This window comes from Embiotoca jacksoni, unplaced genomic scaffold (genome assembly GCF_022577435.1).
Source record: "Embiotoca jacksoni isolate LCO1_2020_lvr unplaced genomic scaffold, fEmbJac1.0.p SCAF_4, whole genome shotgun sequence".
Classification (NCBI taxonomy): Eukaryota; Metazoa; Chordata; class Actinopteri; family Embiotocidae; genus Embiotoca; species Embiotoca jacksoni.
Window position 1 is genome coordinate 21,716,457 of NW_027185392.1, and position 14,498 is coordinate 21,730,954.

Sequence of the window (14,498 nt, forward strand, 5' to 3'; positions counted from 1 at the left end):
GGGAAGGTGCTGCTGCCATGATTTTATCCTCCTTTAAAGACCCACTGAGAGAGGAGAGGAGAGGAGAGGAGAGGAGAGGAGAGGAGAGGAGAGGAGAGGAGAGGAGAGGGGGAAGGGGTAAAAAATGGCGGTGAAGAAAGGTTGGGGGGGGGCTGGTTTGCAGAGGTAGAGGTGGGGGCAATGGAAAGATGCAGCAGCTTTCACTGGAGAGTGTGTGTTGGGGGAGGTGGGACTCTGTCAAAGCCGATGGGGGTATATATTATGTTTTATGGTTACGGAGGGATGCATAAATCACTGTTTCATTAAACAGCTTCAGTCTCTGAGCACTGCCCCCCTCCCAGCGGGACATCCCTCTTTCTCTCTTTCTTCTTGAACCATCCTTCTTTACTTTGTCCTCCATCCTTTTTCTGCTCACACCAACTGCCTGGTCAAAAACCAGCCTCCCATCCTTCTCCATCACTCTACCGACCTCTCCAACCCTCTTTCACTCCCTCTCTTCCTTTTCTCAATGAGCTGCCATCACCCATTGACTCAGCCTGGACGCTAGATAACCCCACACAATGAGGTCAAAGGTCAGAGCAACAACAACAAAAAACAGAGCCAGTGTCAAGGTTGAAGAGAAAGAAAAACAATGAAGGCAAAACAGCTCTTTATTTTAATAAATAGGAAAAGAATGACTACTCACCGTCTCCACTCAGGTGAGACAACACAAACCTTTCATGAAGAAATCCCATTAAATGTTGTGAGGTGGGTTTAAAAACAAAGATTTGTCTACAGGCTACAGACAGTGACACAGTCCTCTCCAACATATAAAAATACTATGACAAAATCAAATGCATTATAAGCTTATGATATATATTACAATCTGTTAGGTTGTTACTGTGTGTAGATGTACTGCAGTTATGGTAATAATAATAATAATAATAATAATAATAATGAAATCTACATTAGTTCGAAATCATGACACATCTCAGCCTTTATGGATATTTTGACAGGCTAAAATAAAAAATATTAACATGTTAAAACTTAATATTACACATCTTTTATTTTAGTTTCACATCCATATAAATAACATGACATCATATATAAAAGCTACATTTTCTGTGACATTAGTATGATGCGTTTATTGGCTCTTCTGACAAATCGGGGAGGAACAAACACACTGCATCGTCGTATATGAAGCTCATTATGAGGGATGCCGTCTCGTTGTAGGAAGCGTCTTACAATGACAAACACACACACAGGCGGTTTTGTACTTCTACATTTGTGAGGACCCTCATTCACATAATGATATGTTCGGTGGCCCTTAACATCTACAATGGTGTAGATTTTCCAGCGGCTGAGTATGGTTTGCCAATACAATAGCTGTGATGCACCAAAGTGATTCTGACTTACTTTGAGGAATTTAAACATCTTTTTCTACAAACGCCATTTTTTTAAATGTAACAAAAGAAACCAAATCAAACATTTATTGGTTTTGCATGTGTCAACTAATTCATTATGTACCTCAAATCACATCTAACCAAACAATGCTGCTGTGTTTAAAAAAACAAAACAGGAAGTGCTTTGTCAACTATTGCAGACATTCATCATTTTCCACTTTTTTCAATACAACATGAAAATCAATTAGCAGGCAATTTGCTTTGAGTTAACCAAACAATTACAGTGAACATCAAAGTTTGCAAAGTTAGATTATTGTTATGAGGTAATTAAAGCTGTAACAAGAATTTAATCAGTTAGTTTTTTAATTTAATTTGTGATCAAGCAAAAGTATCAAACATTTGCTGGTTACTGCTTATCAAAAGTATGGATTTAATACTTTACTTATTTTTACAGATATGAAGGTATATGCAGTATATTTGGGTTTTGGACGATTGGACATTTGAAAGCATCTCCCTGGGCTGTAGGAAATTATGAACACTTTCAGGCAATCGATTAATTAATTAATCAATAACATATGTATAAGATAATATCAAATATTATATAACAATGCACTGCACGCTTTTCAAGTCTGTATGCTTTAACTGCTTCAAGAAAAATTAATGCCAACTTTAATTTCAGTGTCATGATTTTAAAAAAGGAAGTATCTGCCAAAAGATTTTCATATTTTGCACAAATGAGTGGAACGCAAAGAATGTCAGAAAGATTAGTTTAAGTATGACTATAGAAATGGAACAAAACTATCCTCTGATTCACAGCAGACATATTATGGTTTCAGAACACTGAGGTTTGACGTCTGGCTCTAACCTTAACCAAGTTCAAACTTTACCCTAAAGCAAGTCTTATCTCGGGAACTGCCCTTTGAAAAAGTACCAACCAGACAAAATGTCCTCACTCTCAAGACCTGTAAAACCAGTCCTCACAAAGACAGAAGAACAAGTACAAACAAACACGCCCTGCCACCCCTCCACCCCCACCTCCAACCCCACCCTCTGTAATCTGAAGTGGGAGAAAGGGCGTCTGGTGAGCAGCAATGGGAACGTGTCACAACCTCTCTGCTGTCCCCGCTGACCTCCGTCATCTCTCACCTTCAGGCTGTGTTCATGTCATATGGGAGGAAGTGGAACAAGATGACAACTTGCCCTCAGCATCAATGTTGATTTATGAATATAAAATAAAGCATTAACTGACTTCAACAGATGTTTACAAACAGTAGGTGGTGCTGATTATTAGCTCTAATATTTGACCACTTCCATTGGAGGCTTTGCTGCCATCTTTGTCACCTGCACTACCAGGAGAAAAACATGCTTGTCCACAGAAATGTCTGGAAATACTTGGTGTAATTACCACTATTTTCCAAAAGATAGCAGCATATTTGTGATTAATCTGATTTAACACAAATGCAGTTTCAACCCCATGCACAGGAAGTGTTCCTGTTTGTGTGCTGCACCTGTTTCCAGTCTGGTCTCACACTTCGTGTAATGAGCATCTTCCATGTATGTAGTGTGCCGTGTCAAACTAAATTAAAAGAAGACACTGTCAAGACGCCCAAAAATGTCTTTGTCATGTTCAATTTCAGGTACAATTACTGACATAATTAAAGTTTGTTTGTTATAAATGGAAAAAAAAACAGTACTCTTCTGAATTTTACTCCCAAACATACTACCAAGAAAAGCCTATTAACGCAACTGAAAAAAACTGAAATTTAACAGCATAAGAAAACATGAACAACTTTAACAGTAAGCTTTAGTTGTTGTCTAGTCATGATGTCGATGAGTTATAATATATATCGTAACAATTATTGAAGGTTCCAATTTTGTTTCAGTTGGTTGTTGGTCAAACTTCATGTTATATATTTGTAACATGCCTTTAACTCTACCATCAGGTTTTTTATTAGATGCATATATTGGACAATTATAGAAATCAAACTATTGGACTTATTTATAAAAAAAATTTAAAAAAAAAAATCACATTTGTGTCATTCCTATTTTTAAAACACAAAGTCTGCTGATAAAGCCGATAAACAGAGAAGCATTTTCTTGCAGACTTTACCTCTGAAAATATGCGTGGCCAAGTGACTGAATTTTATTACACAGCGTTCTGTATGAAATGTTTGATTTATTTCTGCATCTTGTGTTGAACTTTTGGTTACTTTGAGGAGAAACATGTACTCTAGTGTTTCTGTACTTTTAGGAAAGTAGTGTGGAAATGATTTGGATAAAAGACTGAGTGAGTTTATGCTGTCTTATTGTGTGCACCTTTTTTGTGTTTATTTGCTGCTGTAATAACTGAATTTCCCCACTGTGGGATTAATAAAGTCCAAGTCTCATTGCACAAAACTTTGTGAGACTGATGGCCGGTTGAGAATCACATAAAGCCAAGTTGTCTAACTCCATCTATCACCTACCAACAAAAACAACAAGCTGAAAACTTGATGCTTAAATCCACGTCAGTGTTTCAAGAGCCTGGAGGAACAGCAGATACAGCTGAAGAAAACAATATTTCTCCTTTATCAAACTGTCAGAGCTCAGAAATACCTGCACATGAAGTCTGAGAGGTGAGATCTTTAACTTCCACAATCAAAACAGATTGATTTTCTGATTAATTTGGACCGTCAAAGCTTTCATTTCATAAACAAGCCATTGTATGCTGTCGCTGTTATGAGGGAATGCAGAGCAGCACTTAATCCAACGTGAGTCAGGAACACAAATGAGAAGGCATATGAAGGCTATTCGCCACACAAGTATTAATAATGAGCTAATAGCTAGTTAGTTCCCAGGATCTCCTACAGCAGGTGAGGAAGAGGAAGACGATGAGGTTGACTCGTTGATTTCAGGTTTCGAGAGGGAGAACTGCGTCTGTGCGCAATACCACACAAAACACCAAAAATGTCTGTTTATCAATGACAGATTTCCTACAGTGTGTGTACCTCTTTAGCTCGGTGTGTGTGCTGTGTTTGAAACTGTGTGTGTGTTTGCATGTGTATATGTGCAGGCATCACATCCACAGTACTACACACACTCCTTGCAGCCGCATTCCACAGGCTTCTCCACGTCCTGCGTAAACGAGGTCCCATCATCGCATTCGAAGGTGAGCCGCCGGCGCCGGACCCTCAGAGGAGCGCAGCAGGAGGCAGAGGTGAAGCCCAGCTCCATTCCCACCCGGCAACGACCCTGACATTCAACCCAGGAGAAAGGTTTTGACGTCTGGCAGAGGACGGTGCCGCGCTGCAGCCGGTGGTAGTCTCTGACTGGTTCGCCTCGACACTGGGACTCTGTGGATGATGGCACACACTGTGTTAAAAGACTATATGAAAAGTAACCATTGATAATAAGAGCTATGAGTTAATGTATGGGATTTTTTTTGCCAACAAATAAAAATGAAACAATATGAAAGACCAATGGTCCAATAGTGTTTTAATTCAAAATCTTAACCTGCAGAAACACACACTGTAGCCTTGCTTCTGAAACAGTATGCTTCGCCACACACACATGCTGATTCAGCACATTGACCTGTTGCGATACTGATAACAAGATGCACTTTGCAATTCTCTCAAAAAAAATAGACTTATTGACTACATTCTACAAATCCACAGAGATGTTAGACTAAGAAGCAGGAACAAAACATCTCGGGCAAACAACAAAAACATGCAGGCAGGTTGCCTCAGACTTTAGGAGCCTGTTAAATACATAAACTTCCCTAACAGGAATTCCTAGTACGGATTCCTCATTCCACCTCACCAATATCACAGCTCTCTCCGGTGTATCCCTGCTCACAGAGGCAGCTCTCTCCGTCTTCTGTCTTCTGACACTGGCCATGCAGACACTGCAGACCTCGGCATGAACCTGCTGACTCCTGGAGGTTACACAGCGCACCGCGATATCCCTTCTCACAGTTGCAGCTGTATGTTTGTCCATCCAACACCACACACACACCCTTCACACACCTGTAATATAAGCAGAAAAGCAGACGAGGAAAAGAGATTCAGCATTAAAAAGGATTCAGAAATGGCACATTAACCCTTTTAAGTTAATATAATAAAGAATGCCATTAGAAAATAAAATACATCTTAAAGTAAAGTGTCTGATATACAACATCTCAAATGCCAGTTAACGCCAGAATAAACAACACTCACTTGCTGTCTTCACAGGGGTTGACATCAGTTGCTGTGGTGACAACATCCACTCCAGTAAGGCCTCCTGTCATTGGCTGGTCACAGTGTTGTCCTGTCCAACCTGGCTGGCAATGACATTGGGGGCCCTGTGAGAGAGGACATATGTTCAATTTTACCTTAACAATTATCTGTGAAAAGAAATACAACGTATAATAAATACTTAAACCTCAATAACTGTGTGCAAACTAAAAGATCATCAACCTTCTCCTTGTCTGTCTCCTTTATTCTGTGTCCCTCAGATTTCTGCTTTAGCAACATGTCAAAAGAATGGAGAGCTTTTGAGAAAATCTGTTTTACTTTTTTACTATGATATTCCACATGAAATAAAACAGCAGTGTTCTTAACCTAACAAAAAACCTTGATACATTATGAATCACTTCAAAGAGCTCAGCTATTGATATATTGAAGCAAATAGGATATAAAAAAAACTATTATATATATTGATGGTGAGGGTAAGCTGAGGGTAAGATCAGGGACAATCTAAACAATAATTAAATTATATAATAATCAGAGTGTGACACACGGAAACAATTACATGAAAAGTGTTCATGAATTATAGGTCTACTGATTTATGCAGAATTGTGCTTCAATTTCACATTTATATCATTATTGTGTTTGTAAGGGGTTTCTACGCTGTTGAGATATGTTGCTACCTGTTCACCATTCGGTTGGCATATACCATGCAAACAATAGAGTTTGCGGCAGGCTTGACAGCCCGGCACCACCCCCGGCTTCATGTGGCTGCGGGTGAAGTCCTGCAACTCGTGGTTAATGTAAAGGTTCCTGATGCAGCCGTGGAAGCTGGACACGTTGAAGGTCTGAGAGGAGAGACCCAGAGAGGCAGGCATCACCTCCTCAGGCATACCTGGACAGAAAACAACCACTTTTGTCTGAAATTTGTTCAAACCTGCGGACCATGAAAAGAAAGGTCTCTGTCTGAGTTGAAGTGTGATGCCTCCCTGCACCTACCTCCCACATACAAAGGGGCCTCCCCTGTCGCTGACTGGCTCCGCCCCTGACTGTCCAGTGTTGTCGGCTCTCCTCCATCCACTGACAAGTTCACCATCCGATTAAAGGTCACGAGCTCTACCGTGTGGAAATGCCCATCGTTCACCGTCTCAGCACTATTCAAAGACAATGTTACACACTTTTAACATTAAATGTACAGTGTAAAAACTGTACAGTGTAAAAACTTTCATCAGGTGAATGACAGAGATGGTCAGTGTTCCGCTGACAATTTTTCTGTTCTTATGCCCATTTTAAATGTTGCTGTAATTAAACATCAATTTTGCAGAATTACTAGTCTAAACCTTAAGATGTAACGCGAGCTTATTTATTTAATATTTACCTCCAAGGGGTGAAGCGTGTCCCGGCATGCACTGGGCAAGGAGCGAAGAAATGCTTCTACCATATCTAGCAGCTTTCTATTATATTTCTCATACAAAGATACGCCTACATTATTTTTTTTTCACATTGTTGGCCCATATCCTGCATATACAAAACAGAGACACTAAATGGAAATAATGCAATGCAAATGATATTCAAATAACGCTGGGTATTGAATCTCAAAACCTTTATGATATGTTTTAAGTACAGTGAGTGCAGCCAGGCTGTCACCAGACGGAGGGGCGGGACAAACGCGGTTAACCATTGACACTGGTCGCTGATTGGTCTGGCCTTCAGAGTGGCTGTGCAAACGCTAATACCAGCCGAGCTATTCATAGTGCAGAAAACTGAAGCTGTGAGCGACAGTCGGCGCAGCCACGCTCGGCCAGACCCATATTCACACAGTGAAATTGGAAACTGTCTGGTCAGATTCTTGTTTAATTATCTTTCCTTCTTGTTCTGTCATATAAGATTTCTGCGCCGTGCATTTGTGAAATCTCTGATGGAACTTTCTCTGACCACATGCCTCTTATTTTTAAGTCAATATCCCTGATCTAATTGTTACAACTAGTGGCCCTGCTTGCTGTCCTGTTTAATCACCTCCAGAAATAGAGGTTTCCTTTGTGTTGAATAAAAAGTACTTTTGTCTGCAAACATGTTAATATTCCTCCAAGCTATCTAAAAAAACCTATTGGCAAAAGTATTCTAACAAGTCTGCTTTTTGAAGCATTTCATGTTAATTAGCATTAAAGCTGCCCAATGGAGGTCAGCAAGACTTTAAAAACAAACATACAAACCCACAGCAGCGCATAAAACGTAAACATCTGTTATGGCTAACATGTCAGTCAAATTATAATACCGGTGAAACTTTGTTAATTGTTACCCCGTACGAACCCTGTATTTCTGCACTATGTTCGATGTGTGTATATATACCATAACTATATATATTTTAGTAGGATTTCTATTTGCATTAACTTGATAATACAATGTCATCATGTATGTAACAACATCATGTAAACAGTTACACCAACTTGTTTCCTGTAATCTCACTGCTCTCCTCATTTCTCTCTTTTCTCAAGTCTTTATCTGTTCTGTTATTGTTTTTCATGCCATGATTCAAAGTCCTCTTTTCTGCATCTGCCTATTGTAAAAATATCCTCAAAGAGAGTGTGTGTGTATGTGTGTGTGTGTGCGTGCGTGTGTGCGTGTGTGTGTGTGTGTGTGTGTGTGTGTGTGTGTGTGTGTGTGTGTGTGTGTGTGTGTGTGTGTGTGTGTGTGTGTGTGTGTGTGTGAGACCATGCTTCCTCCTCCTTAACAATGGTACATCCAAACATTCAAGCATTTAACACCTGATCAAGTGGACTCTCAACTTCAAGTGTCCTCTGTCTGGATCTGTGATTAATTCAGAATATCTACAAAGCCGATGTCATCTGTCCACATTTCCAAACAACGCAGGACTCTTTCTGAGCAACAACACAGATCATGCGCTCTGAGCAGCGTTGCTGGGCCACAGCAAGCTGAGAGGCTGCCGCGGGCCCGACAGGAGTCCAGTGGATCGCTCAGCTAAGCTAAGCAACCTCAGCTTTAAAAATCTGATGTGAGAACACGTTAATCATCTTGTGGGCGCTGGCTGGGTCGCATGTGGTTGAGTATAATGTTAAACATGTCGACCTGGTCAGATTCAGCATTTTGCAGTCGTTACCCTCACAAAGAAAAACTGTACAACTCAGCTCTGAATATTAATATCCTACATAGTTTAAACCAATAAGGCTTTCTATAGGACTTTATCTGTATAGGACAAGTCTTTAGTGTGAGCATTAAAATGACTGAAGATGAAAGAATAGTCTCCTGTTCTTTCTCAACATCGGGAGACACCTTTCCAATGTGACTTAAGTGTAAAAGATGGAGAACAAAACCCACATCTGCAATTTGTTTTGCAGCCAATTTTGTATTCAAAAGCTCACATGAAGCTTCGGAAATCTGACTTAGTCCAAACAAATGGACATCTCCTAAAATAGATATTTTTAGTTTAGTTTGGTTTCCCTGTTGGAGGGACTGTTATATAAAAAGGCAACCTTTGTTTATTATTGTATTATAACAATTAAATTACATTTTATAATCTAAATTAAGATTACCTAGAAGTACAGTCTGAGCCGTGCTTGTTGTGAGAGGAAAATGTTTACTAGAAAGTGATAAATGGTTTTCTGGGAGTACAGAATACAAATCATTTGGGTTTGAAGGAACATTAAATCCAAGCGGAAATGACTTCAAAGCAGTCGGTTCTGAGAGGCTTCACTACTAATAATACAGTAGCAACTGCTACAGACTTGAAGTGAACCTGCAGCAGAGGCCAAAAAACATTTTCCTTTTCTAAAGTAAACAAAATGTTGTGCTATTTATATTGTAGAATATGGGGCGAGTACTGTATGAGCGCACCGGCTATATGAATAGCTGGATATTATCTATGTTTTATATTCTTTGCCCTTTCATTCTCACACATGGTCAGTAATTGGAAAAATGGGTTCAGAGTCTTGCTCAAAGACCGTTTAAATTTTGGCAGAGCTACAGATCAAATCACCAACCCTCTACTACCTCCTGAGTCAAAGCCCCAATTAGAATACAGAATATGATCCTGGGCCAGGTTATCCTAAATAATCTTTCCACATTTCCACACAGGACCGGTCTAGATTGAAGCCTTGCATCTGCAGACATTTGAGGAACTCTGTGTTCAGTGTGTGTGTCTACCTGTAGATAGCAGTGGCAGGCTGGTTCCCAGGGTCGTAGGTAACCCTAACATGACCTTGATGAAGCTCCACAGCGATTGGCTCATTGTCTCCGTTATAAAGTAAGATACCGTTTTCCTCTGCTGTTGACACCTGAAACACAAACACGCATGAAGACACACAAATCACAATGTGTGCGAGTGTGTCTCCGAATGTGATACTGTTGAAATCAGTTCCATCACATAGATTATGTTGTTTCGAGATGCAGGCTTGTGTGTGCGTCTTCACCTGCAGCGTGATGTTGGTTTGAGGCCAGTTCTTCACGTCTTGAAGTTGAACATATGAATCTCGGTCGACGAAGTTCACACTGACCAGCTTCTCACAGCTCTGACCCTCAAAGCCCGGCAGACACTGACAGATTGCAGTCCCTATCTTCTCCTCACAGAGGGCGCCGTTCTGACACTGAGCCAGCTGGCAGGGTGACGAAGGGGGAAGGGCAACCTCACAAAACTCACCACTTTAGAGGAAAAAGAGAAAATCATAAAGGATATCAGAAAAAAATTTGCATATGCTGAAACACAAAACAAGAGATGCTTTGATCCCGATACTTATCCTGATACCCAGTGACAACCCAATACATATTTTCTGTAACTGTTTTAAATCTGTATACATCACTGTCAATGGATTTGATCAAGGTCACTCATTTATGTGGAAAGTAAGACGGGGTAACTACGGAAGACTTAAACTTGCAGTTCAGAACTTTTGTCTCCCCCTTCTGCCATTGTCACTAATTACAAAAACTCTGTTGACACATGCTTACGTCAGGCTAAGTACTGTACATCGCAGATACTAGTGTGACTGTAAAACAATGGATAAAAGGCATCCCAACCCTCACACAATGACTCATTACACTATTAGATGTCCGAAGGCATTTGGAAAGACTGGAAGAGTCTGCATGATCAATTTATTTTGTCACTATTCAAGTTACCATAAGATTAAACTGGAAGTTAGTCAGCTCAGCCAGTGGAAGTCTCTTGTGTGCATGATCTGCCCATAAGGCAATGTCACACCCTATAATAGGTATAAAAACTGTACACTGTGATGTATGGAGAGATTTATCTGGGAGTGGTAGGTTCCTTTTTTGGTTAATTTTGATTATATTGTTCTAAAATGTTTATAAAAATGTGTAGTAGTTTAAAAAAAAAAAAAAAAAATATATATATATATATATATATATATATTATTTGAATTTAAACTAAACAATGCTGATTTTTAATTGTTATTTGATCATTGAATTTATGATGATCTACATAGTACATTGCAAGTAAAAACACAGATGGATTGTGCAAAAATGCTTGAATACAAATGATAAAGAATATAATTTCCTGTACTCTTAACAGGATAAAAGAAACCCACATTCATCAGCTTCCCTGGTATAATATCTGCAGTGTTCCTTGTGTTCCAAAAGTTCCCAGAATTCCCAGGTTCCACAGTGTTGCCAGTACCTGAATCCCTGAGGACAGACACAGCTGTAACCATCAAGGTGGTCGACGCACTGAGCTCCATTTTGACAGCGATGATCCACACATTCATTATAATCCATACTGCATTCTGGTCCCACCCAGCCTGGGATACAGACACATCTGGGAGACGAACACACATAAGAACACACATATAGTCACAGACACTACTTGACACATGAAATTGAATTTTGTGGAGTCAACACAGACCTTAACTAAATGTACCTCTGTATATGTTTATCTGCATGTGTCTGTATTTTTACTCTTGTCTGTCTGGAATCGCAAACATTGCTGAGTCTGGCAGAGTTGAAGTGAGAGGTAAGAGGTGTGTACGCGAGTGTGTGTGTGTGTTGTCACCTGGGGCCGGAAAGAGTGCTGATGCAAGTGGACTGATGCTGACATGGGTTTCTACCTGGAGAACAAACACCTTTTTCTTCTTCACAGAACAGACCTGAGAATGATAGAAGAGAAAGAGGGACTATGTAAACCAGTTTGTTCGTGCTTTCAAACCACACTTCCACTCTCAACTTGAACAAAAATATATGTTTTATTTTCCATGACATATAGTTTTTTAAGATGCCTTATAACTGGGCAGTTGATTCCACTGCAACACTGGTGTTGTTACCCGTGTAGTTTGGAGGACACAGGCAAGTGTAGTTTCCCACCCCATCCAAACAGGTGGCGCCGTTCTCGCACCCATGGTCCTCACAGTCGTCCAAGTTCACCTCGCAAAAAATGCCATGGAAACCAAACCCACATGCACAGCTAAGTGAATAAAAAACAGAGGAACAAAAGTCAACTAGCATTTACAGGAACAAGAACAATGAATGAACTTGAGAATGAAGAATAAAAATTGTCAAAACAACTTGGATAATTTCAAAGAGAAAACATTTTTTTTAAGTGACAAATATAGAGAAACATAGACATGTTTAAATTGGTCCAGTATTGAGAATGCTTCAATTGTCAATGTACCTCTATTAAAAGAACTTGTTTTCGCCACTCGCAGTCTCATATAATTTACAGCCAACATTATGGAAAGGTTACCTAGCCCAAAACCAATATACACGAATATGTATATTATATGTATATTATATGTATATTATCTACCTGTTAGTATAGCGTGTTAATGTGTGTACAATTAGCAAAATAAGCAGCTAACACAATACCTAAATGTAATTTGGCAGCATTGACATTAGCATGATTTGGTAGATTTAATCCCAAAGTACAACTGAAGACTGCTTTTGTTTTTCAAGAATGTGTATTGAATGTGTGCTGATCCTACGGCCTGATAGCAAATAGGCTCAATTCCTGCCAGAAAAAAAAAAAAAAAAACCAAGAGAGAAATTCTTCAGGCAGACAAGATAGTCAAAATGACATGAAGAAGCAACAACAACCTGGCCTTTCATAAATTAATATGCTTTTCTTTTTAGAGGTTGATTTGAGGGCCATCTGATTTTACACAGGCAGGTTTTATACTAGAATATTAAATTGTCAAACAACATTCAGCAGGGCTTGTTTCGTTTTTTTCTGTTCATTTTTCAATTCCCACCAAAACAAGTCTTTTTACCTGAACCCTCTGGTCTGCTCGTCACTCAGGCAGCTTCCTCCATTGGTGCAGGGGTTACTGACACAAGCATCTACTGGAGTCTCACAGAGTTTACCCTGAACACCATGCACGCAAACGCACACACACACACACACACACACACACACACACACACACACACACACACACACACACACACACACACAGACACACACTGAATACAGAGCATATTTTGTACAAGCTACACTACTACTGTCTGGTCAATTGAATAATTGGATGGGATTATCAGGGACAGATGTGAACTCAAAATAATCACTGACAACACGCAAACACACCAAAAAAATTGGATTTGTGGTTATAAAAGTAAAGCTCTGGGTCAGTGGATGTCTTATTGTGTGACAGCAAGAGCAAATATTTTGATTAGATTACACAAGGTGCTGAAGAAAATACACAAACTCACTAGCGAGATAACACAAACCTCTTTGCAACATGCAACACACACATGCCCACATAGTTGCATACCGTGAAGCCAGACTTGCAGGCACAGGTGTACTGTTGTGTGTGGTGGACTTGGCAGACGCCCTGGTTCTGGCAGGGGGAGGACACACATGGACTACATTTGGCCTGAACAGACGCCTCCACTGGACCTGATCTCATAGACAGTCAGAGGTCAGTTTGCAATTTTAACATCTTTCAGGGCACTAAATAAGACATTTTGAGACACATGTACAAACACAACTCCATGGAAAAATGGGCTGAAATCAGATCCCTGAAACTAGGACCAAATCTGAGATTGGAAGGAGAACTGTTATGATTTAAAATATTTGATTGATAGACGGTATAATGCCCCGGGTGTTGATGGGCTTTACAGTATTTTTATTTATTCCTAATATTCATAATTTGATGGATTGATAATTAAGGTTAAATACAAAATAATAATGATGCATATTTTAAATAGTCTATTTGCAGCACAAACACAGTAATTGAAATGTTTATTGTTCTCTTTAGTTTTTATATAATTTAAAACCTGTTTGTGACTACACCCAATTTTTCTTAACCCTGTTTATTGTTCTGCTGTGACAGAACCTTACATTTTTATTTTGTCTTACATTTTTTTGTCGTTGACATGACTTAGGTTTGGGTTCAATGGCAACACTTGGCTGACGAGTGCCGGAAACTGACAGACGGCGCAGTCTCTTCATAGGCAGGTTGTGGAGGGTTCTTAAGAACATGTCAGTCACATAAAAAAGAGATTGACAGGCATGCAGTTCAAGCAAATGGATGAAAGACATAATATAAAAGTAACATGTGAGGAGATATGAGGGTGGGGAAGCCCAATGACAGAAGCATTTTGAACTCAAAGCAGCAAATTGCCAAAAAATTTACTACTATAGATATAACCTTAAGGGAAAAGGAAGCAGAAAATCTGGATGAAAATTAAACAATGAAAATGTTATTCATATGTGAACCCCAGGGAGATTATGATGCCGTTATAGGGTATCTAATGGAATTAGATATGTGTAATACGTGTAAAAGTCAAAAGAGGTAAAGCCCTGTGACCGGGACAGCTAGCCCCATCCTGTTTGCTTGTTGGCTGCAAGGTGTTGGCAATGAGCCACCACAACAGTCCAGCAGTATTATAATGATTCAAAATGCAACATTAAACATTGTGATAATGCACGCAGCGTGTGATAAAATAATCACAAAAG

The 14,498-nt window shown here is 39.6% G+C and overlaps 1 protein-coding gene across 1 annotated transcript in view; it reads right to left on the reverse strand.

Moving 5' to 3' along the window:
- Positions 1-606: 606 nt before the first annotated feature.
- Positions 607-14,498, reverse strand: part of LOC138209250 (slit homolog 1 protein-like) — a 67,519-nt gene continuing 53,627 nt past the window's right edge. The window contains exons 27-38 of the mRNA XM_069167700.1: positions 13,312-13,436; positions 12,811-12,905; positions 11,869-12,008; positions 11,601-11,694; positions 11,229-11,366; positions 10,012-10,240; positions 9,746-9,876; positions 6,584-6,738; positions 6,268-6,479; positions 5,576-5,700; positions 5,181-5,386; positions 607-4,714 (exon numbers count right to left, since the gene is read on the reverse strand). Coding sequence (XP_069023801.1) covers positions 4,452-4,714; positions 5,181-5,386; positions 5,576-5,700; positions 6,268-6,479; positions 6,584-6,738; positions 9,746-9,876; positions 10,012-10,240; positions 11,229-11,366; positions 11,601-11,694; positions 11,869-12,008; positions 12,811-12,905; positions 13,312-13,436 — 1,913 coding nt within the window. The 3' untranslated portion in view covers positions 607-4,451. The remainder of the gene's footprint in view (positions 4,715-5,180; positions 5,387-5,575; positions 5,701-6,267; positions 6,480-6,583; positions 6,739-9,745; positions 9,877-10,011; positions 10,241-11,228; positions 11,367-11,600; positions 11,695-11,868; positions 12,009-12,810; positions 12,906-13,311; positions 13,437-14,498) is intronic.